This window comes from Spermophilus citellus, assembly GCF_964194105.1.
Source record: "Spermophilus citellus genome assembly, chromosome: 2".
Taxonomy (NCBI): domain Eukaryota; kingdom Metazoa; phylum Chordata; class Mammalia; order Rodentia; family Sciuridae; genus Spermophilus; species Spermophilus citellus.
In genome coordinates, this window is record NC_138183.1 from 204021341 (window position 1) to 204046040 (window position 24700).

A 24700-nucleotide genomic window follows, 5' to 3' on the forward strand; every position below is an offset into this window, starting at 1 on the left:
TTAAAGTGAGAGGACACAGAACAAACCAGAAAGGAGAAGGTACGTGGGCTGAGGTCTGGAGGACACCAGGTGCAAGCCTGCAAGGGTTCTCACCCAGGGGAGTCACCAGAACATAGAATACCTTCAGCATCTGAGTGTGACAACATGTGTGAAGTGCTGTCTGCCAGGGAGGCTCATTAGCCTCTTGGTGCCCAAGGTGCTAGGTCTGCTCACACACCTATAGCTCATGTCCAAATTCCAGACTCCCAGAAGGAGTCTGGTATCCAGCATAAGCCATGTTTTTTGTATATTTTAGATATAGTGAGCCACTCATTGATCATTGAATCGTGGGAATTCTCCTGAAATCCAGGGTCCCAGGTGCTGGCCAAGAGCCAACCTTGCAAGCAGATCCTTTTAAGCATGGCAGTCTCGGGTCTGCTGCATGAGCCCTTTCTGCACGCCTCCCTCTGCAGATCACTGTGGAGGACTACGAGCAGGCCGCCAAGAGCCTGGCCAAGGCCCTGATGATCCGGGAGAAGTATGCACGGCTTGCCTATCACCGCTTCCCGCGGACCACAGCCCAGTACCTAGGTCATCGGCGGGCCAACACGGCACTCCTGGAAGAGGGTCTCCCAGGTATGGATCTCAGACAGGAAATGGGGCCCCATGTATGGGTCTGGCCCAAGGGTTGTTGGGGACCTTTTGTGGGCTGAATGTGTTTTCCCCACTGGTGTTTTGGGGGTAGACCCTGGTGTAGACTTCTGCCTACACTGGTGTTTGCTGGTCCCCTGGTCAGTTTTATGTGTCCTGTGTGCCTGGCTGAGTGGAGATAACCTGTGGAAGTTAAGAGAAATGAAAGTTCCTAATGGTGGGAGTCTGACAGGGAGGTAGGAATTCTCAAGTGGGACATTTAAAACAAGATCAACCAATAAATGACCAGCTGGAGGTATTATGGGCTGGGGTGGGAATCGAGACAGAGGGCACCTTCCTGGGGCAGGGCAAGTTGACTCTGGAGTCTAACACACCTGTATCTGGGTTCTGCCAATTTCTTGGACCTTGAACAAATTGTTCTCTAAATCTCCTATTTTTTCAATCTATAAAATAAGAATACTAATAATATCTATCTCCTAGGACTGCTGTGAAGATTAAATAGGCAAATACCTGTGGTGTACTCAGTGCCTCTCTGACATCTAGTGAGTGTTCAATAAATGGCAGCTGCATTTATGCCACAGAGTTCAGGGAAGGGGAGATGAGAGAGGGCAGGATGGCTTCCTGGTGGAGTCCATTTGGTCTGTGAAGGACCCTGAAGGAGTAGAGGCTGTGAGTTAAGTCATGCAAACGAAAACGACAGGAAACCTCATGCTTGAAAGCCAGGGTTGGGGAGCAGATAGGGCCTGAAGGTTTGCACCAAGGCCCAGGACCCTGGCTGCCCTGGTTGTGGTTGCTGGTGTTGGGTTATCCCTGTCTCTGGCTCCCTTGAACCTCTGAGTCCTGCATTTTGAGCATCTGTTACCACCAGACCCCTGGGTAAGTCTCAGACCTTCTGGGCCCATTTCCTGTCTGTCTTAGGGAAATTGATCCTACTGCCCTAGAAAGGACAGACAGGGCTGATGGCTAAATGTATACTTCGCATGAAGGACTCAGGGGTTCTGGGCCTGAGTGTGGTGAGGTGGAGCCACCTTGGAGTGTGCAGGCTGTGGCTTCACCCAGGCATTTGCAACTGCTTGCACCTTGCAGACCCCGTGGTCTGCAAGAGACTTAGAGACTTCTGAGCTGGCCTGTGGCCTTGCTTGATGTGGGACATCAACCCCAGCTCTGCTCTGCTTCAGCTCCTCAGTGACTCCTCACATTTGCTCTAGAGGCATCCTGTTGTGAGCACTGGTGGAGGAAACCCCAGCGGGGGACCCTGCCTTGGGGGCCTTCTTTGATGAGGAGTCAAGGTTTTCTTCCAATGTGGTTGGCAGCTGTGGTTGTAGATGGACACATACCTTTATTTTATTTTATTTATTTATTTTTATATGGTGCTGAGGATGAAACCCAGTGCCTCACATGTGTTAGGCAAGCGCTCTACCACTGAGCCACAGCCCCAGCCCCCAAAATGTCTCTTTTATTATTTTTAAGCATGAGACTTTTAACAAACCCCTTTGCCTCTCTGATCCTGTCTTCCCATCTAAGGATTACACCCACTGCCTTTGTAAACAGGAATGCCTTGCACATGAATTAGGGGGCATTATGGACAGTCTTTAGCTTATGATGTTTCAATTTAATGATTTTTCAACTTCATGATTGTGCAAAATGTACCCATACAGCCATTCTGTTTTTCACTTTCAGTACAGTGTTCAATAAGTTACATGAGTGTTCAACACTTTATCATAAAGTAAATTTTATATTAGATGATTTTGCACAACTGTAGGCTAATACAAGTGTTCTCATCACATTTTTGGTAGGTTAGGTGTATTAAATGCATTTTTAATTCAGGGTATTTTCAGTTTATGATGGGTTTATTGGGACATGACCACATAATAAGCTGAGAAGCACCTGTTTTCTGGCTTTTGATAAGCTGTCTCTAGCCAAGGTCAGATGCTACATAGCAGAACTGGGGGCTTCAACTCTCTGCAGATCAGCCAAGACCATATAGGACCAGGGGCCCAGCTGCCAGCTGCGGTGGGAGGAAACCCTGGCTCCTCTTCAAAGGAAGCAACAAAAGCTGTCTGTTCTCTTACTAGAGGATGCAGCTGCCCTTAAAAAAAAAAAATCCTGGGGGCCGTGCAGGGCCAAGGAAACTGAAGTCCATTTCAGTTAAATGAAAAAGATATATTGAAGTGCCAACCATGTGCCACAGGCTTTTCTGGGTAATGGGGTACAGCAAACCAAAGTCTCAATCTGCACGATAGTCTCTATTCTGAGTAGAGAAGGTTTCTAAAACCCAAGGTGAGAGGTACAGTTCCTTTAGTCAGGGCTAAGCGCTAAGGAGGCAAAACAGAGCTGGGAAGAGGAGCTGTGGTGTTTGTGCAGGTGAGGGTGGTTGGTTTTAGATAGAGTGGCCTGGGCAGGCTTTACCCCGAATGTGACTTTTGAGTTCAAGAGCTCATGGCCATCACTTGATCCTGTTTTGCAGAATTCCACCCACCCCCACAGCCCGGGGAAGACCCTTACTGCCTGGATGATGCACCCCCCAATCTGGGCTACCTGGTCTGCATGCAGGGGGGCATCCTCTTCGTGTATGATAACAAAAAGATGCTGGAGCGCCAGGAGCCCCACAGCCTGCCCTACCCTGACCTGGAGACCTACACGGTGGACATGAGCCACATCCTGGCTCTCATCACTGACGGCCCCACGTAAGCCAGCTTTCCCCAACTCTCTCTCTCATTATAGGAAGGAGCTGGGAAAAGCCAGCTAGGCTGCCCCTCTGTTTGAGGCTTTCCTGCAGGTAAACCATCCTGAAAGAGTGGTTGTCATTCCCTTTGTTTTGTGGGTTTCTGCAGTAATCTCCCTTCCTGGGCTGCCACACTTTTAGAGTTGTTACTACTTGTCCCTTCTGTGGTATAGGTGTGGAACTTCTGTTTGCTGTTGGCAATCTGGGCACCTTAAAATGACTGTCACACCTCTTGTCAGGCAAGAAAACAGCCTTGCAGAGAACTGGCAGCCTGGGACACAGCTGCACACGGAGGAGGAGCGATGATTGTCGCTCCAGGTCTTGGGTTTCTGTGTTTCTGGAGAGGGCATGCAGAGAGCCTAGGGCACTTTGTGACTCTGATCCCCCTGAGGCCATGGGCTTGACTCAAGCTGAGCTGGCAGGTGGATGTCTTCCTGCAATTGGTCCCTCACTTGTTGGTGGGCACTTGAGTATCAGTGTGGAAGTTCAGCAATCTGCACCCTGAGAGCCTTGGAGTCAATGTGCCAGAGTCGGGGTTGGGAGGGGAGTGTGCTGTCATGCCCCTGCTCTTTTGCTCTTGCCTTTTGGGTTTTGTTGGGAATGGTGTGATGCTGGGTCCTAAGGGAAGAGAGTGGGTCTGGGGTGGATGGGTAGCTTGGTCCTCACTGATCCAATTAAGACCCTGGGTGGGGACGGGGTAGTTTTCTTTCAGAGGCCCTTCTGGGCCAAGTGTGTGAGAAGTGGCTGTCCTGCCTGACTGGTTTTCAAGGAGAGTCTTTCTTGGAAAGAGGCTGGGCTTGACCTCCTTTCTCACTGTATGACACCCCTGGGCTCATCCTGGGCTTGTCTTGGCAGACAGGATGGCACTCTTGCAGGTAGGCAGCTGTTCTTAGCCTCAGTGATGGGATATGGAGCAGCTGCTGTGTGCAGAAGCAGGGTGGCATGAGTTATGGTCAAAGGTTCTGTGTGGTCTTGGACTCAAGACATGTGGCTGGCCAACCCTGGCTGGGTGTGGGCTGGCAGCTGACCACAGCAGTGAGCTCCCACCTTTGCTGGCAGAGAAAACCTCTTTACCCATGAGTACCTTCTTTGAGTTGGTGGGAACTTGGGGCATGAGTCTCAGAGATTTCCATCCCAGTGATAAATACCCCTGTGCTCCTAATCTGGCTCTGATGAGAAACATTCTCCTCTTGACCTGAAGCGTCAGAGTCTGGGAGTCCTCAGGTTTTGGGATTTGGGAGCATTTGATCAGGGTGGGAGTTATCTCTGTATCCCAAGGTGGGCAGGCCATGCCTTATAGTGTGACTGTATTATCCATATTCTGGACAATTGATTTCTCAAGGAATAAAAGGTGGCTGAGGACAGATGGGAAGAAAGAAAAGAGGGGACAAAAGAGGGAGACTTATTGAGTAACCACTCTGTTCGGAGTCAGGCCCTTTCATAGGCATCAACCAATTTAACCTTCACTTCAGCCTTGGAATTACCATCTCAACATCGATTCATTCATGGGGAGGGAGGCTCGTGGTTAATTGCCTAAACACATAGAGCTAGAAGTCAAAAATACAGGGTCTCAAAGTCATCTCTGCTGCCCCGTATCTTTACTCTCCACTCTCACTGGGGCACACCGACGTGTTAGCCAGGTCAGTCAGGTCAACAGAAATCTGGGAGCTTCTGAGCCCTCCTGGCTCCATCCTCCCAGAACTGAACCTCCCACACTGGGCTTGGCCCACCTGTGCTGGAAGTCTCCAAACAGAGTTTGATGTCACTGCCCCTCAACTGTGGTCTCTCCCCTTCCCCAACCTGCAGGAAAACCTATTGTCACCGGCGACTGAACTTTCTGGAATCCAAGTTCAGCCTTCACGAGATGTTAAATGAAATGTCCGAGTTCAAAGAGTTGAAGAGTAACCCCCATCGAGACTTCTATAACGTGAGAAAGGTGCGTTAGTGGCCAGTGTCCAACCCACCTGGCTGGCTCCTTTCCCCACACCGGGGCTGTCCTGAGCCAGTTTGGGGCTAGTGCCCTGTGAGAGTGGAGGCTGGTGAAGGCCCTTCTTGGCCAGAGGAGTGCGATGGGTCCATGCAGAAGAGAGGTGGGTAAACTGTGTTCTTAGAGTCAGGATGTGCCTCAGACGGTACTGGGGGGCCACTCCATGGTGTGCCTCTGTTGGAATGTGCCTTGGGAAGCAGGACACAGCCTAGGTGGTCATAACTGTTGAGCACAGGCCACTCTTAGGGTAGGGAAAGAATTAGATTCATCATGGAGGGAAAAAGCTATATGACCTCTTTGGATTTTGGTAGTTTATGGTTTTGTGTCCTTCAGGATAGGTGTATTTATTTTTTATTTTTTTAAAATTATTTTTACAAATATTTTTAGTTGTTGATGGACCTTTATTTTATTCACTTATTTATATGTGGTGCTGTGAATCGAACCCAGGCCTCACATGTGCTAGGCAAGTGCTCCACCACTGAGCCACAATCCCAGCCCAAGGTATATTTAAAGAAGAACATTTTATGTGCTCCTGTCTCTGTCCCTCTTGTACCCCTTGAGTGGCCGAGTGGCTCCTGGCACTTTCAGCCTGCAGAGTGGTGGCAGGTGTGCATACTAAGTGATTATGTGCTGCAGCTCTTCCGTTTTCTTCCAATTAAGTAACCTATAGTGAGACAGGATCGGTGCTAAGCATGGGGCATTTGATGGTGAGCAAGTTACTTCCTGCTGATGAGAAGTTCCTCCGTCTGCTACCTAAGGGTTAAGTGTAATGGGGTGGCTTTCAGGAGGAGGCCAGAACTAACTAAGCTGACCTACAGGGTAAGAAGCTATCCAGGCAGAGTGTTATGCAGGGAGGGAAGCAGCAAGGTCCCTGGCATTTCCTGTGGAGGGAACAGCATGTGCAAATGCCAGGAGGGGGAGAGGCGTGCGCGCGAGAGGAGAAAGGGTTAGAGTGGTGTCTTGACATAGCTGCTAGTTTGGTGTGGCTGGAGCTTGGGTCAGAGAGAGGAGAGCAGTGGGTTGTGAGGAATGAAGCTGCAGCGGTGTGGGGCTTCTGGATGATAATGGGGTCTGTGGGTTGGGAGGTGGGCCGCGTGTGCTTGTGATCTTGGAGGTAAATCAGTGGGGGCAGGGGGTTTAGATTGTGCTTGGAGGAGGACGGCCAAACCTGGGCGGGTCATGGTGAGGTCGTCATTTCCAGAGCCACCTCTGTCCTGCTGGGACCTCTTGAGGATCTCCTCTCCCTAGGATCAGCTTGTGGCTCCTCTGGGAAAGCCCTGTTCAGCCTCCCTGACCTCCTGACTGAGTTCGCTCGGCAATCCAGATGGAAGGCCCCTCTTTCCCCCGTATCTTGGGGAGGCCTAAGACCCCCTGTTAATGCCATCTGGACTCCCCACGTGGACGGGACTAAGAGCCTTTAGAAGTGAGAGTTTAGCTTCAGCTCATAGGCTCCGAAAGGCTGTGGAAGAGTGTTGGGGATTTCCGGGTGGAGGTTAAAGGTCATGCATTAGACACACCTATGTGGGCAGCTGGGCATTTTCACCTCAAGCACCATTTGTTCCTTCTCTGTGAGCCTTAGGTGTTAGGCAGGTGCCTCAGTCACTGTGAGCTCCCCGCAGTCCTGCCCAGCCCAGGGCAGCCCTGCCCTCTGCGGACGTGAACTGTGCTGGGCCTGCCTCCTGCTGCTGCCTGACCTGAATTGTCTTTGTTGACTGGACAGGCTCTGAAGCGGTTTCTCCTGAGGTGGGCCCCATGGACTCACCATCTGCTCCCTGCACAGTGTGGGCCCGAGCCCTTGTGTAGAGCTGTGGTTCCATATCAGAGCTGATCCTTGGGCTTCCTATCACTTTGGGGGTTACTATGCTCTCTGGACACAAGGTGTCCTTGTGTGTGTGTGTGTGTGTGTGTGTGTGTGTGTGTGTGTGTGTGGTGACATTGTGGCCTTTTCTCTGGTGCATAGTCAGTTGGGCTGGGGCCACTGCATCAGGCTGTGCTCTCTGTCTTGGGTAAAGGGAGCCTCCTGGGTGCCAGCAGCTTTATCTCACCTTCAAAATCTGTACTGTGGCGAGGAGAGCCGGCCTTATAAAACCCAGAGTGAGCTGGGAGGGGAGCTCCCTATTTTGGAGGTGGCTGTTGTTTCCCAGAGGCAGGGCACGCCGGGGCCGAGGCCTGGCTGTGGATATATGTGGGTGGTGGGTGGTGGGTGGTGGGTTATGACACTGTGAGGCCCAGCTGGCAGCACTGTGTAACAGAGACACTTGTTTTCTGTTCAGGGCTGAGACAGAAGGGCTGAGCGGGTTTGCTGCTTGGGAGTAGAGTAGGACTAGGCACTATCCATTTGGGCTTGAGTGTCACATCAGGGATAGCAAATAGGTTTCAGCTTCTGTGCCAAACTTGACCAGTTGGGAGTGACTCCCTGAAGCTATTCCAGAACCTCAGTGAAAAGAGTGCTTTGACCTATTGCTGATGTCCGCCATTGGTATGGGAAGGCCAGTGTTAGCTCCAGTCTCAGGTATTGGGAACTCTACAGTTTCTGTAGACCTGGATCTCAGGAGAGAGCAGAGAATGTGCTTGGATCTTCGGGTGAATTGAAAATACTGACCTTCAATGACAACTTCTTTGACTTGTTCCTAAAATAATCACCTTTGAGGTCCTGTAGTTTGGATTGGGTGCTTCCTGGACTGTCCAGTTGTTTTCCTTCTTTATCTTGTGACTCATGGGGTAAGGACAGGCTGAACCCCCCGTGTTGTGTCACTGGTAAACTGGAGGACACACACAGAAGCCCAGAATGTGCTGAGTCATGCTGAGGCGGTGGAGCCAGGCTGTGTCCTGCTGAGCTAATCCCAGCTGACCTTCTCTTGTGCATCCCAAAGGAATGCACAAGAAGTGCCTGAGCCTTGACTCTGTGTTTTGGGTGATGTTTTGGTTTTTAGTACGTTGAGTGGTGTCATTTCTCTGATGTCCAGCGGTCTATCTTTCTGGTAAGAGTGGCAGGATTAATGGCAGGAAGGACCCTGCTGACAGAGTGATGTGGCCAATGACACGGGCTGGCGGGGATAACACACATAGAAGTCCAAAAGATCAAATGTCTGTTTGACACCATGTGGAGATGCCCAACCAGCTGTGAACAGCCTTCCCTGGCCCGAGGTCAGCACCTTCTCACCCGGGCCCTCGCACAGTGCCCAGTTAGCCACAGCAGTAACTCCATGCTGCAGACTGGTGGCGGGTGGCATCCTGGCCTGTGAGGCTGCTGTCTCCTTCCCTGGGGACTTCCCTTAGGCCCCGTGGGCTCATAGAAGGAGATGCAAGATGCCCACTGTGACTCCAGGCCATCTCTCATTTTAGCCAAGTGGCTGTCCTGGGAGTGGAGCACAGAGGAAAATGGAGAGTGGGGATGTGGAAGGTGGGGGAGACGGCAGGGACTAAGTAGTATTAGCAGTATTAGATTAGTGAGAATATTAATCAGAATCAAATTGCATCAAAAAATCCATTCTAGCTTCTGAGTGAAGAATGAATTGAACCAGAGCATGAGAAAAAGTGGCAAGACGGGTCATCCATTGTGTGGATCTGAGATTTAATTGGAAGGGGGAATTGATGGATCTGGCTGGTGCTGCAGGAGGGAGGGGAGGCGGAGGATGACTTGCAGTTTTCCATTGTGAACAGCTGGGTGCAGGGTATATCATTTCCTGGGGTGCAGGAACCTGGGAAACAATCAGGTTTGGTCTAGGGCCAGAGATGGAGAGTCTGTCCACTTTAAAATTTGAAGGACCTTTGAATTTCCCAAGTGGAAATGCCAAATAGGCAGCTCTCTCTACAATTCTGGAGCTTTGGGCTGATGATACACATTTGTAAGTTTTTGGTATAAAGAAGAAAATTGAAGGCACAGATGGCACAGATCACCTTTGAAAAGAGTATATAGTGAGGGGACAGGAGGGCCCAGACCAAGCCTGAAGAAATGCCAGTATTGGAGGTCTGGTAGCAAGGATGAGCTGACGGAGGAGGTTGAAAAGGAGAGGCCAGAGAGACATAGATGTAAGAAATCCTGTGAGGTGTTCTGAGGCCCTGGTGGGCTCCTTCCAGGGCTTTTTCAAGGACATTGCCTTGCCATGAAGTAAGGGGAGAAGAGTGATGTGCCTTTCTTCAAGTTAGCATTTGCTCTGAGTTCTACGGTTGTCTCAGGGTCAGAAGAGCCACTGCTTCTTGGGGTGTGGATGCCTTGGGTGTGGGGTGAGCTGGAACTGGTTGAGGAAGTGTGTGGTAGTGACTGCTATCTTCACTCACTCCCACTTGGACCTTGCTTTCAGAATGTTAGGGGGTTCTGAGAGGGAGGGGGATTCTGTAAGGCATTTCACGGGCCCTCAGGCTAATATGAGGATATAGAACTTTACTACAACTGTGCCAGAGATGGAGAGTGCATTTGTTCATTCATCCATTCATTGATTCACCCGGTACATCTTACCAGTCTCTGGGGTAGATAGTAGACTGGGTGGATCAGACATGGTCCTGTGCTTGAGGAGCTCCCAGGCTAGCGGAGGAGTAGACAGAAACATATTTGAATGGGTCAGGAGGATGGACACAGCAAGGGAATGTCTATGCCAGGGTCCCAGTCAGGCAAGGAGAGGGTGGGTTAGTTGTTTTTTAGGGGATCAGGATTGGTGTCCAAGTGGAGGATGTAGAAGGATAAGGAAGAGGTTGGTGGGGAGGAGGGAAAGCACTCCTGGCTGAGGATGTGTGTGGGCAAAGCATCGCAGAGTGGAGTAGGTTGGTGCCCTGAACATCCAGGCATGGTTTGCCATGGCTGGAGCATAGAATGGGGCAGTGGCAAGTAGCCTTGACTCCCAGGCTAAGGAGTCGGGCTTTACTTTGAGGATGCTGGCCCACTATGATTTCTTAACAGGGGAGTGGCCTGATCCAGTCTCCATTTTGGAACCCTCTCTTGGTGCTCTAAGGAGGTGGATTGGGCAGCAAGGCTAAAGGGGAGGAGACCAGTTTTGAAGTTCAGAGGAGAAATGGGGAGGGGCCTCCAGGCCTAGGTAGGCACTGCCTCTGTGGCCCTTATGGTGCCGAGGCTCTGTGCTCCATATTGAGGGCCGGGCTCTTTTGTTGTGGAGAATGTAGTAGCTTGGCTCACTGGTGGGTGCTTGTTCTAGGTGGACACGCACATCCACGCAGCGGCCTGCATGAACCAGAAGCACTTGCTCCGCTTCATCAAGCACACGTACCAGACGGAGCCTGACAGGACTGTGGCTGAGAAGCTGGGCCGGAAGATCACCCTGCGGCAGGTGTTCGACAGCCTGCACATGGACCCCTACGACCTCACTGTGGATTCACTGGATGTCCATGCTGTGAGTGAGCTTCTGCCCCAGTGCCATGAATAGAAAGGAGTCCTGACTGGGGACTCAGCCCCTGGAAAACGCTGTGATTGTGCTTGGAGAGCCGCTGGCTCTTGTCTTGGAGGCTGTGGTGTTAGTTTGACCACATAAAATAATGGGGCTGGGAGCAGCCATGGGACAGAGGAAGGGTGCGTGACTTCTGGTCAGATGGGTCCAAGTTCAAATCCCCTTTCTGCCACTTAGGAGTTATATGCCCTTAAGCAACTCACTGAAGGTTTTATTTCCTTGCCTATAACATGGTAACTGCCATGTACCTTGTTACTAAAACACTAAGCAATGGTGTGGAAAATATGGTGGCTCCTCAAAAAGTTGACTATAAAATTACCATATAATCAGCAATCCCACTCCTAGGTGGACACCCAAAAGAACTGAAATTAGAGACTGGAGTTGGCACCATGTGCCAACGTTCATAGGGGCATTCCTCACAATAGCCAAAAGGTAGACATCATCCAAGTGTTCAATAGATGAATGGGTAACCAAAATGTGGTATATCCACACAATAGAATATTATTCAGCCTTAAAAAGGCATAGAAAACACATCATTGTCTGCTGTTCGGTGGTCTAGCCTCATCTGCTCTCTAGCTGGCATGTTCCTTGCCATGGTTCCTTGGAGCTTGAAGCCCTCCATGCTCCTTCACACCGTGACTCAGAAAAGAGCCTGTGGCTGGCTGTGAGGATACATGGTTCTGGCCCTTGGAAATTTCCAAGATTTCATGCAGATGACTTAAAGACATCATTCGGTGTGGCCACACCTAAAGGCCTGGAGAGGGAAACATGCTTGATGGCTGCAGAACAATGTGGTGAGGGCTGGTGGCCTCCTCCCCTCAGGGCCGGCAGACATTCCATCGTTTTGACAAGTTCAACTCCAAATACAACCCTGTGGGGGCCAGTGAGCTTCGCGACCTGTATTTAAAAACTGAAAACTACCTGGGAGGAGAGTACTTTGCCAGGATGGTCAAGGTGAGCAGTCCCTTGGCCTCTCCAAGGCCACCTCAGATACCTGATGGTGTCTACTTTCAGAGGGGACCCTGCATGGCCTTCTGTTCCTTCCCTTCCCTGAATCTCCTCTATCCACTACCCAGCTCAGGAACCTATGCTCTAGCCCTGGTCTCCTTCTTCTGAGAATGGGCAGGCTGGTGCTGTGTGCCAACTGCAGGGAGGAGGAGGGGAGGGCATCCACCTTGGCTGAGCTCACAGCATCCTGGCACCATGCCTGTCTCTATTTATAGTCTAAACTTGGCTGTGTGCGGGTTGGCTCCGGGTGGAGTTGTTGTTGCTGCCCAGCCTAGTTCTGCAATGTGACGGTGCAGACCCAAGGCCTTTCTCCCCCGGGGAGAAGCCTCCACTATGGTTGAAGAGCTCACATGGCAGTAGGCAGCAGGGATGCAGATCAGCCTTCCTGGCTGGGAGCAGCTGGCCCAGGACCCAGCTGTCATGCAGAGCTGGAGGTAGAGGTCTCCCATGTAGCTTGGAGGCTTTGGGGCTGACCTGGTTCTTCTTGGTGCCAGGAGGTGGCCCGGGAGCTGGAGGAGAGTAAGTACCAGTACTCGGAGCCACGGCTCTCCATCTATGGCCGCAGTCCTGAGGAGTGGCCCAACCTGGCCCGCTGGTTCATCCAGCACAAGGTCTACTCACCCAACATGCGCTGGATCATCCAGGTGCCCCGGATCTAGTGAGTGAGGGGCCCCAGTATCTGCCCCATGCCCCTGGGCATGACATCCTGTCTGGTGGGCTGGAGACTGTTAAGTCCAGTGCCATCTTAGACCTCTCCTCCCCAGGGAAGAGTGGTTGGCAAAGACACCCTTATGACACTTAAAATTTGGTTCTTTGAAGAATATTCATGTGCCAAAGCCTTGTGGGGTCTACTGGCTTGCCTTCTTGTTGAATTTGGGTGGGCCTAGAGGCCTGAGGTGTTGTGGTAGTGGCCCACATTGCTGACTTCCCCTTGGATCACTGCTCCCCTCCTGGGTGGGCTGGGGTGTTGGGTCTAAGGAAACTGAGCTGAGTGGAACTGAGTCTGGATCACTGGAGGACTCCTCTCTGGGACCCTTGGCCACCTGAATCCCTTCACCCCACTCGTGAATGGCCTCTGGCTTGAGACAGGTGAGGCAGGTGTGAAGTTGCACAGCACTGCCCAGTGTTGCAGAAGGGCCACAGCTGACTCTACCCTGGGTGCTTAGTGGGAAGCAGTGCTGAAGTGACTGTGGCCACTCTGTAGCAGGCCAAGGGGACTGTGGGTCCACCCAACAGGCCAGTCTTTGCTTCCCTACAGTGATATATTTAGGTCAAAGAAGCTGCTGCCAAACTTTGGAAAGATGCTGGAGAATATCTTCCTGCCCCTTTTTAAGGCCACAATCAACCCCCAAGATCATCGGGAGCTTCACCTCTTCCTCAAATATGTAAGTGGTGGGTACCTAGGTGAGCTCACCATGGTAGAGGAGGGCTCACTCCTTGCCATGGCCTCCCTTCTCAGCTCCCGCCACCCTGTACATCAGGCCTAGGGCTGCCTGCCCCTAGAAGCAGATTTTCTAAAATAAGGGAGCATGCCCAGGTGGGAGGTCCTCAGGGGCAGCCTCGGGTGGGTGCTGGTGATGATGGTCCTGGAGCAGTCTGTGGGTCCAGTGGGGAAGGGCAGCGAGTAGGTAAGGACTGAGAGTTGGTTCCTGGCCACGCACGCTGAAGACATGGATCCTGTCCCCGCCAGCACCAAGCTGCCCCAGGGTCTCCTTAAAAATGCAGACATTTCTGCTCCGCTCTTTTTACCTGAAACAAAGGTTCTCACACCATTTTTGGTTTAGTATAATGAGCTCCAGGATCTGCCACGCGACCAGCGCGGGCTTCATGAAAGAAGGTTCGGGTCATAAGAAATTATTAGGGAGTTTTAAATTAAAGAGACAGACTCTCATTACCTTTAATATCAGCTCTGAGACAGCTTCTCCTAGCTCCCGCCTCTAGCCACCTAATGAGGTGGTGAGGTTTACACAAGAGACTAGCGAGAGAGGGAGAGTACGCCAGGGAGTGAGCTTTTATTGGAGAACAAAAAATCCAGGGAAAATCCCATCCAATGAAGGTTAAGGGGGGCAGCATCCCAAGGTCAAGGACGATGATTGGGTCTTCAGGTCAGTAGCCAGGCACGCCTTCTGCACGGACAAGCCCTCGGACCTGGGAAAGGTGGGGAAGGCTCAGACACAGCTGTGTCTAAGCGCCTCTCACCCAGAGAGGTAACTCAAATCACGTGCGAGGATGGACTCCCACACCAGGAAATATATTTCACTTCTGTATTTGAGTAGTTATAGGAAAAGGGAAGAAGGGGTATGGTAGAGACTCCAGGAGGGAGGGGATCAGTTTTCACCCCCTTCCTCTGGATGCCAGGAGTAAAGAGGATGTCAGACAGAGCAGCAAGTTCAGGACTGGAGGAGGCTTTGGGGAGGTGGAGGTGGAGGTACTGATGGAGGTGAAGGTGGAGGTGATGGGATGAGGTCTGGTAGGGAGGAGCCCAGGGGACCAAGGTCTGGGGAGGGAGTGGTTGAATCTGGACATGTAGGGGCTGCCTGGAAAGTGTTTGGACAAGCTGAGGGACCTCACTGAGTATATGTTTTAGACAAGCATCATCTGGCTGTGTGTGGAGGAGGAAGGCCTGAAACAGAAGGTGATGGGGGGCTAGGAGGAGAGTGAGAGGCCTGTTCCAGCCCCAGAGACATAGTGGGCACTTGAGCCAACGGTGACAGCTCACATATTTTGCGCTTGCTGCCAGGCCTAGTGGTATGCCACTACGTGGCCTCACTTCAGCCTCACAGCTATCCTGTCTGCATCTCAGTTGTGCTGTTGGTAATAAGCAGAGTTGCTGTGTGTGTGCCGTGTACTTTGTGCTGGACACTATGTGCAGGGCCCTCCATTGATTCTCTCCTGTAATCTCAATTGCCCTATGAAGCTACAGGCTCCAGTGTACACTCCAGGAAATTAAACAGATCACAAAGCTAGAAAGTGGCAGAACTGGAATTCATACCCAGGAGAACCTGACTCCAGAGCTTGTGCCCTGAACCCCTGTTCTGTGTTGCCTCCTGTGTACAGGAAGTGAGCTTGAGGCCTGCTCGAGACAGGGCAGGGGCTCTGGGCAGAGACAGGCTACATGAGAAGGGGCTGGTGTAGACTCACAGGACCTAAGTGGAGGCTGGAAGAAGGAGAAGACGGATGCCTCCTGGGTGCCTGCTTTGCAGGAGGGTGGATGGTGTATTTGAAGGCTGCTGTCAACTGTGAGGGGAGAGCAGGCTTGAGAGGGGAGTTGGGTTTGGACGTATTTTGAGATTGAGGCCTGTGAGATGCAGTGGTGAGGCCCTGTACTGGGTGGATAGAGATTGGGAGAGGGGATGGCACTATCCCCATGCTGGAATGTTCAGTTGTCATAGCAGAGCTGGAGGTCCTCCCTAGCTCCCCAGACCCATTCAGGAGCTGCTGAGAGCCATGGTGGGAATGTGTTGTTCCCTTGAACAGAGGGCTCTGTGACAGGAAGTTTCTGGCCAAGACCCTTGTGTTCCCTACTCTGCAGGATCCCTCCTGTCCACAGAGACACCAGACAGGCTGGCAGATCTGGCTGGGGCCAGGGCCTAGAGCCTGGGGCCTGGGCTAGGAGCCCTCAGTGTGGGCCAGTTGTGGCCTGAGTTGGGAAATCATTCTTTCTTCTGTCTGGTGCTCAGGCCCCTCCCCAAAATCCTGCTAAGGCCGAGTGAAAGGAGGGAGGCTGTTGGCAGACCTCCCCCAAGTGCTGGCTGAGGGCTGTGTCCTCTGCAGGTATGTTCTTGGTCAGGGCCCAGCCTCTGGGATTAGCCAGAGGCTCTGGGAATCCACAGATGCGTTCCAGCTGAGGTCTAACTCATTGGAAGAAGGAGCTTCCTGAGGTCCCTGTGACCTGGTTCAAAGGGCAGCTCCCCTCAGCTAGTAGAGCTGCCTGTGGGAGCAATAGCTCAGCCTGGACAGTGAGCTTCTGGTCTGTTTGTGAGGCACCCGGCTGGCATCTCAGGCCACACCTGGACGTGCCCCAGTGTATCTTCTACCTAAGGCCCCAAAGGGCCCAGACCTAGGGCCCTTGTGCGTCATCTTGCTCAGGCAACTTCCTTTACCACTTTGGCCCTGGTTTGCCCAACTTTACGATGGGGCTCGTAGCCAACCCCTCCCCTACAGCGTTCTTTAGTGTTGAATTAGCTGGTGTGTGTGAGGAGCTTGAAGCAGGGCCTGGGGTGTAGTAGGTGCATGACATAGAGTAGCTCCCCTTCCCTGTCATAGCTTGTCACTATGCTGCTGGCAGTGGCACAGAAGAGGGACGGGCAGTGGGCCTAGGGACCACACTCTCACCTGGCCCAACCTTAGTTGCCCCGACTATCAACACTGCCACACAGGGACTGGGTACTCTCCAGCCTGGCCTACGGGGACCATGGGAATCTCTGAAAGAACAGACTGAGGCACTGCACCCAGTCCCCATCCCTGGGAAGAAAGTGGCCTCAGTCAGGCTTGGGGTTCCTGGGTGAGACGTGAACCTGAGAGGCCTGAACTCCTAGGCCCTCCAAAGCTCAGCTCTGAGCCACAGGAAGCTGAGCCAAACCTGAGTCCTGACCTGTCCCACCTTGGCTTGATGCTCAAGACCTCCTCTTTTGTCCAGGTGACAGGGTTTGACAGTGTGGATGATGAGTCCAAGCATAGCGACCACATGTTCTCAGACAAGAGCCCCAGCCCAGACATTTGGACCAGCGAGCAGAACCCGCCCTACAGCTACTACCTGTACTATATGTATGCCAACATCATGGTGCTCAACAACCTCCGCAGGTGGGTGAGGCCGCCCCTTGCACAGGCCTGTGTTCACACGCTAGCACATACCCATGTGCATGCACTCCACACGGCTATGTACACTCCAACCAACACATCCATTTGTTCACACAGACAACCCCCAGGACACCACACAAGGCATGCATCACAAAATCACACATGCATGCCGACATGTCCACAACCCGCATGCCAGCACACATGCATATATACAGTGAAGCTACACACCACACAGTTCATAGGTACACACTCACCAACACATACCTCCATGTGTACCTGTATGTCCCTGAGACAACAGAAACAGGACATGTGAGCACACAAGAACATTCACTCGATACCAACAGTGTCTGCACACATTTGTGTTTTCAGCTAATTACTGCAGCTGCAATGTGATGGGCACAGTGTAGGCACCAAACAACTAATGGATGAAAGCACACTCAGTCCACTAGTGCCTCATGAGTGGTCTTACCTGCACAGGCTGCCTCCAGCCACATACGAGGCACACACGGTAGGAGTCAGATGCCCAGGGCAGCTGGGCCGGGAGCCACTCCATGCCCCTGCTGGGCCTGTGGGCCCCATGGCTCAGCCTAGGCCAGTGTGAGCTAGTAGGTGTGGAGGTTGTGAACAGGGCCGTGGTTGAAGGAAGAGACCTGGTATTGGGTGGAGGCAGTCCTTGAATGAGCTTTTAGAGGTGGGGATTCTAGTTCTAGCTTTGCTATGGACCTGCTCAGCGGCTTCACTGAATACAGCCTTACTCTCTGCACCTCGGTTTGCCCATTTTTGTTATAAAGAGATTGGACTTGGTTTGTCATGGTGTGTTTCATGCCCTGGAGGCTCATGAATGGGAAACAAGTCCTGGAGACAAGGAAAGCACAAGAGTCGGTAGCAGGCAGCCAGGGTTATCCTAGGCCCTATCTCTGCCCCTGGAGATCATAACTGTTAGCTCTGAGGGGCTCTAGGCCCGGGCCTCTGAATTTTTGGAGGGGTTATTTCTAGGCTGCACTGGGTCAGCTGTGCTGTGCCATGGGCACAGTCTCCCCTGAAGTAGGTCCTGGGCTGAGGGTGTGGACCCCAAGCCGAGTGAACCAGAGGTGCTTCCTGACCTAGGGCCTCCCTTTTCCTACAGGGAACGAGGCCTGAGCACATTTCTGTTCCGGCCTCACTGTGGGGAGGCTGGCTCCATCACCCACCTGGTGTCTGCCTTTCTAACTGCTGACAACATTTCCCATGGGCTGCTCCTCAAGAAGGTAAGCAAGCCACTCACGGGACCCTGCCCCGCAGTAGCTGTCCGCCCCTGGCCAGTGGTGCTAGAGGGCCAGGGCTTTTGTCTGGGCCAGGCTGTCTGTAGTCATCTTGGTTTCATTTTTAATTTTGAAAGTAATATAAAACCAAGCACGTCATGATGGAGATTTTCTGAAAAATGGAGAAATAAAAAAGCCTACTGCTACTAATTTATGGAAACAGCTTTATTAGCTTTTTAGTATTTCCAACTCCCATCTTTCATCCACAACAAGCAATCTGCCAGTGAGTCACATCCACAGCCCTTTTTATTTTTTCATTTTGAGACATGGTCTTGGTAAGTTATTGAAGCTGGTCTTGAACTTGTGATCCTTCTACCTCAGCCTCCTGAGTTGCTGGGATCACAGCTGGGCACCAATGTGCCCGGCTCACCCACAGCATATTTTTATTGCATCTGTAATAGTAAACACAGAAATTTGGCTCCTACATTGTCCCTTAACACTGTATAGTAAGCAGTTTTCTGTGCTGCAATATAATACCTGGCTCCTCACTCCAAAGGCTTTAGATGAATTATCTGCCACTTGGTCTACAACTGATTCAACTAGTCCCAGTGGTGGGCACACATCAGCCATCCAACTTCTCCCTTATGTAAATAATGCTACCATGAACTCTGAGTACTTAGTCTTCCCGTATGTTGGGTCACTTCCATAGGAATATTGTTTGGAGCCCTTACCCTGGTCTGGCAATTCCAGCCTGTGTCACATTTCTGTGTGGGGTGCACGCTACATGAGAAGACCCCTGCAGCTTCCAAGTGTGCCCCATCCATCCCTTCAGAACACACTGAGGGGCTGCAGTGTTTATAATCTCTACTTGAATGTTTGAAATCAAAGCACAAAACCATACAAATGGAGCATCTCCTGCCTGACTTGGGTCCCCTGGGGGAGGGGAGATGAAGATGTAGGTTGCGGCAACTGCCCCTTCTGCTCCTCACTGTGCCTTGACTCTAAAGCCAAGAGTGTGTACACCAAACCGAGGGTAGATAGCAAGACTGTGGCCTGGGGGCTGGCATGTGATGTAGGAATGGAGGAAAGGAGGAAAAGGGAAGGTAGGCCGGGTATACTGGCTTTGGGGAACTTGGGGACCTGTAAGGACACTGTCCAACCTCCAGCACGTGTTACAGGAATTTGGTGGTTCTTTTGCAGAGTCCGGTATTGCAGTATCTCTACTACCTTGCTCAGATCCCCATTGCTATGTCCCCTCTTAGCAACAACAGCCTTTTCCTAGAATATTCCAAGAATCCTCTGCGGGAATTCCTGCACAAGGGACTGCACATCTCTCTCTCCACTGATGACCCCATGCAGTTCCACTACACAAAGGTGAGGGCTCTGGGGGAAGGGCAGCTGTGTCCAAGCAGCCGTTGGTCCTGGCCTGTCTTCCCATGTGGGTACCCGTACTCATGGTTCAGTTTGGCTTTGGGGGGGGGGGGGTTGGTGACCCAGTAAAGAAAAAGGGTGGGCCCCAGGTAAGGAAAAGTCTCTCTTTCAGGAACCCTCTTTGGGGTTCTTGAACCTTGAAGACACAAGTACATTTCTTTGCTTTTCTCCATTTTCCTCTCTGATATTTACTAGCTCTGTGGCCTTGGTCAAGTTATTAAACCTCTCTGTATTCTTCTTCTTCTTCATTTATAAAATGGGCATAAAATTCTCTGTGTTCCTGCAGAAATTCATTAAGAAAATAATCTAAAAATTATAATAGAGTCTAATATGTCTGCATTTAGCATTTATTCAAAATATTAGGTGCCTTTTTATTAATACTATTATTATTACTACTCTTTGTATTTCTGGGAAAAGTGAAAAATCTTAGAAACTAAAGACATTTAAAACTATTAATTCATTTAAAAATAACACTATGAACTTGTTATATAAATAGCAATTTTTATGAAAAATAACTATTTCCCAAAACAAAAATACTGAGTGGCTTTGTTTTGCAATTTTACAAATCCTTTAATGTCTTACTTAATAGAAGACAGCTGGGTTCCCATATCTGCTTCTGCATTCAATTTGTTTTTATCAAAATTTGTGAAAATAATATTGCCTCACAAAGATACATAGTTGGCAAAGGCTGGACCTTTCAGAAGGTCTTTGTGTCCCAGAGGGCATTGGAGCACTTTGGGAACCACTGCTGTAGAAGACAGAGGCAGTGGGGTGAATGGGGGAAGAGGTAATGGGAGGACTGGGGATTCATGGCAGACAGTCACATCCCAAAAGATGACACAGGACCACAGCACAAAGCTCATCCTCTGGGGGTAACATTATCTCCTGGCTTGTACTAGGACCATTTTTTATTCTTATTTAATGTTCCATCTCTTCTCTCAGTACTTTACTCATACTTTTAAAATCTTAAGAAAAAAGTGCATTAAGTAACTCTAAAGAGCAGCTATTAAAAATGTGCCTGACTAGAGGGGTAAAAATTTTATAGGAGGCCATGGATTTGGAATGGTCACCTGTACTAAGCCCAACAGACCAAGCCATTATAGACAATTCAGTAACTGAGCTTAGGTTGGTTACAGGAGACCCTGGAGCCAACTAACTAGTGAAGCTGTAAGAATTTACTGGTTGATTGATGAAGCTGTAACCAGTGAAGTTGTTTTGTGTGCTGTTTTTCTATAAATGCTGTCAGATCCCATTGTTGGCTGGAGTTCTGTCCTGGCTCAGGGAGCTGCCCTATTCATGAGTCATTTTTGTTTTGTTTTTGCTTGAACAGACTCTTATTACATTTAATTGGTATTAGGAATTCTCCTTTTAACAGGGATTGTCCCAGAGCACAGAGCCTGGCATCACTGATGACTGGCACTCAGTTTTGAACATGGTAGAGCCCAGTACTGGTCAAAAACCAAATGTAGAGGTATTTTTTTATTTCTGTTTGGTAACTTAAAATTTCACATAGAAAAGATCCTAGGAGTTTGGGATTTAAGGTGTGATGCTGTTTGGAGACTCAGGTGCCAAAAAAGTAGTAAAGGAAAATGAACTCTGCAATGTAGGTGGTTTTCAGTTTTGGAGATGTGTGAAGGGTAGAAATGGACATTCTACATCTAATCCATGTCCTCTGGGGAGGGGTCTAGGAAGCACTGATGGAGGAATATGCCATTGCAGCCCAAGTGTGGAAGCTGAGCACGTGTGACCTGTGTGAGATCGCCAGGAACAGTGTGCTGCAGAGTGGCCTCTCACATCAGGTACGGTGTGATGGGGCTGCCCTTGTCCCTGCCATCCTTCACCAAATGGGCAAAGAATGTCTACTGTGTGCACGGGGGTCTGTGGCGAACAGAACAAGCGGGGCCTCTGGTGCACGGACTCTTGGGCTCTGGGAGGATCATTAGGAGCCTCCTGGACTTTCATGGCTGCTCCCTCACCCTTTTCAGACCTGTACTCAATGACACTCTAAAATAGCCACACACTTGCCATCCTCCTCTGTTCCTTAAATCTGTTTTTTCTTTATAACATTTGTCACAACCGATACTGTAACATGTACTTATGTTTTTCTCTTGGAATGGAAGCTCTATGATGGCAGAGCCTTATTGCATGCATATCCCCAGACCCTAGCACAGGCCTGGCACATAGTAGCCACTAAGTACTTTCAAACTAGATGACTAGTATCTAAATTGAATAAAAACTCTAGGGATGGGACCCAGGTGTCAGCAATATTTGTATAGATCCCTGTGATTCTGCTGTGGAGCCAGAGTTGAGAACCCTCCTCCGGAAGGTATCTCAGTTCCTGGGACACCTCCCCTGGGAAATGTCACTGGTACAAGAAGAGGCTACCTCAGGTGCTGTACTTGTGGATGACGATACAGGGAACAGAGGCTCAAGATTCTGTGTGTAGTTCCCCAGAAACACCTGTCTGCTCTTGTCAGCTCACAGGAGGGACTTAACATCTTCACCTCACCTTCTCCACCCCCAGCAGTTCCTACAGTTCTTCCCTTCCAGGAAATCATAGGAATGAATGACCGAGGCTGTCAGGTGACATCCTCAGGGACACAGAGGCCAGAAGGAATTTTATGAGTCCTGCGGGGAGATGTACTTATGGGGAATCTGCTTCATGGGGACTAGTCTGTATGTTATGGCTAATGTCAAAGCTACCCTGTGGGTACAGAAAGTGAATCTATTTGTATTTTTCTTGGTCCACAGGAAAAGCAAAAGTTTTTGGGACAAAATTATTACAAAGAAGGACCTGAGGGAAATGATATTCGAAAGACAAATGTTGCTCAGATCCGGATGGCGTTCCGATATGAGACCTTATGCAATGAGCTCAGCTTCCTGTCTGATGCCATGAAATCAGAAGAGTTCACAGCCCTGACCAAATAGGTCCGCACTCGACACGCACCTTAACCTTTTAATTTTAAGTCAGCTATGGCTAACAGTGGTCAAGATACCAAATTAGGGTTTTCCTCTGTGAAGAGGATGTGTCTGAAGAAATTTTAAACTTGTGATTTTGGTTGCCCTGTTCATTTTATGATCAGACATGCCCACTTCTGTTAGTATTTCTGAGTAAGAAATGGCAGCTTTTCCTCGGGCACCTGGGAGCTGGCACTAGTCTGTACTTGTTCCTAATTTTCCACATATTTCTCTTGTACCTGCTGAGGCTAAAGAGTTAGGGCCAGGATTATCCATGGTCAAATGCCAAGTGACATGAGGTCTGTGTGGTTTTCTGCCACTTTTCTCTGCAGGCCTTGCAGGCTAATTGGTAGCTGTTCATTTCAGCCTTTGGCTAGCTGGTTGCCTTACACAAAATCACTTCAAAGCTCCCTTTCATAAAGGGGCTACTTTGAGAGGAATAGAAGAGATTCCCTTCTTGTTTTTTTTTTTTTTTTATGAATTTCTTAACCTGTTTTATTTAGCTCTCCTTTCTAACTTATAAAACCAAGTTTGCTCATTAACATGGGCACTCCTATTCTGTTTTGGTTTCCTCGTCTGGAAAGTGTTTACAAATGTGTTCTGTGAATTCCCCCCAAGAATAATTCCAGGGGTGGGGAGGAAATGGGGCAAGTGAGGCTCTGGGGGCTGTCAAAGTGACTCTGCTTTCATCAGTCTTCCACTGGGGCTACTACATATTTTCATTTGAAAACTAAAAACTTTAAAAAATACAGAACCAAATGATCTCTGTTCCTTCTGGTTTTATTATCCTATGATTGTAGCCCAATTATTATTTTATCCATGAAGAGTTAGGCCAGAGAAGTGAAATTTGTTTGCTCAGGGTCACACAGCTAATAAGACGACTAGAGCTAGGTTTCCTTATTTCCAATCCAGTCCTTCCCCTGCTATTCCATTAGACTGAACAAATGACTTTTTCTTTTTAAACCACTGTAACCTGGTACATTTTTTTCAAAGACAGAATTTCCCCCTTACCTGATATGAAGACTTCTTCAGAAGATGAGTGGTCCCAGGTAAAAAGCATTTCTATGACTAATCTGAAGTTAAACTTTGTTAATGAATTCCTCATCTGTGTTACTAGTGCCTAGTACATTGTAGGTGCTCAATAAATGCACATGGAATAAATGGATGAATTTCTCTTTTTGCAACTTTTTAAGGACCTGTGCTCTGAGCACTCAACAAAGTACTCAAAACTAGAAGAACCCTGTTTTTGTGTGGGAACATGTGTATTGACTTTAGATTGTCTTGTCCTGTGACTTTATAATGCCTGCCCCTCCAGTGGTCAACATATGAAACTATAAATGTAATCTTTTTATTAGGCAAACATATGTGCTATATTATATAGCTAATTATGAAACTGAATAAAAACCTGTCATTATCTTAGAAATTATTTTTTAAAAGCCTCCATTTGTATACATTCACCCTAACATAGCAAGTACTGTACTTTCATTGTAATTTTATCTGTATCAAGTATTTTTTTAATTATTAAATAAAAGTATGTTAGGACTGTGATTCAATAATTTAAAACTATCTCAAATTAATATTTACATCAAATGTTTTTTTTTTGAGATTGGGCATAATGAAAAGCTATCAATAACAGTTTATTTTTTACTAAGACTGAGACATGGATGACATTCACTAGAAAAATTCAAATTATTCAAACTGAAGTTCATTAGACCTTAGAAGGTAAATCTTTGCTATCTTTTTCCTCTAACTTCTGTCTTATTAGGGGCTTATCAGCAAAGTTCCTCTCCCTGGATATTACATTAGTCTGCTCAGCCAATGTGTGTTGGTTCTACTGTCCTGCAATCTTTCCAGGCACCTATCTTCTGAAGCACTTTATGCTCTGACTACACTGTTGTACTTGATTGGCCTTTTTGGAGGTAAATTCTTTCTTTCCATTGTGTTCACAGTTGGAATCAAAGGCAATTGTACACTGGTTTCTAAAAGAATGGTTTTGATGCAGTGTTAATTAGTGTGTTTTCCGTGTAACTTCGAGTTGTATGACTGAAACAGTCAACATCATTACTCTTTGCCTCATGCACACAAATCTCAGCTCCTGGGATGGTATTTATCAAGGCCCATTCCTGGCTTTTACTTTCTCTTGGATTAAACAGAGCTGAAAGCACATCCCTCCAGCTATCTCTTTACTTGTTTCTGAGTACTGTGCTAGTAAAACTATATTAGTGGTGCACCTGAATGTTCTATCCCTGAACCATGACTGTTATAAAGAACAAGTGTAATTAACTCCAATAAAAGGCACACAAATCATAGATAAATATAGCTCCCCCAAACCTCTAAAGAATATTTTTTTTTTTAGTAAGATGATGACAGTAAGACTATGAATACATTCTGAGGAGGCTTTTATGTCTCCTGACACCAAAATGTATATTTCTCCACAGTATAATATGCACCAGAAAATTTAATTATAAGCTGCCACTTCCTCTTATGTGTTTTCTCAGCACTAAAATTTTGAAGATGCATC

General features: G+C 49.1%; 2 protein-coding genes across 10 annotated transcripts in view; one reads left to right on the forward strand and one right to left on the reverse strand.

The window, feature by feature from the left end:
- The window catches only part of AMPD3 (adenosine monophosphate deaminase 3), a 44677-nt gene extending 20320 nt beyond the window's left edge, over window positions 1–24357 (forward strand). For 7 of the 8 annotated variants that reach the window (XM_081274791.1, XM_081274789.1, XM_081274794.1 and 4 more), the window contains 12 exons: window positions 453–615; window positions 3098–3317; window positions 5162–5291; window positions 10493–10687; window positions 11564–11695; window positions 12244–12407; window positions 13008–13134; window positions 16389–16552; window positions 17676–17796; window positions 18991–19164; window positions 20910–21020; window positions 21973–24357. In XM_081274791.1, coding sequence (XP_081130917.1) covers window positions 453–615; window positions 3098–3317; window positions 5162–5291; window positions 10493–10687; window positions 11564–11695; window positions 12244–12407; window positions 13008–13134; window positions 16389–16552; window positions 17676–17796; window positions 18991–19164; window positions 20910–21020; window positions 21973–22149 — 1878 coding nt within the window. In that variant the 3' untranslated portion in view covers window positions 22150–24357. Of the gene's footprint in view, window positions 1–452; window positions 616–3097; window positions 3318–5161; window positions 5292–10492; window positions 10688–11563; window positions 11696–12243; window positions 12408–13007; window positions 13135–16388; window positions 16553–17675; window positions 17797–18990; window positions 19165–20839; window positions 21021–21972 lie in introns of all 8 variants that reach the window. The other variant, XR_014019695.1, reaches the window with a different exon arrangement.
- RNF141 (ring finger protein 141) overlaps window positions 13149–24700 on the reverse strand; it is a 45597-nt gene continuing 34045 nt past the window's right edge. Inside the window, exons 6-7 of one of the 2 annotated variants that reach the window (XM_081274846.1) lie at window positions 16804–16835; window positions 13149–13897 (exon numbers count right to left, since the gene is read on the reverse strand). In XM_081274846.1, coding sequence (XP_081130972.1) covers window positions 13851–13897; window positions 16804–16835 — 79 coding nt within the window. In that variant the 3' untranslated portion in view covers window positions 13149–13850. Of the gene's footprint in view, window positions 13898–16561; window positions 16836–24700 lie in introns of those variants that run through there. The other variant, XM_081274845.1, reaches the window with a different exon arrangement.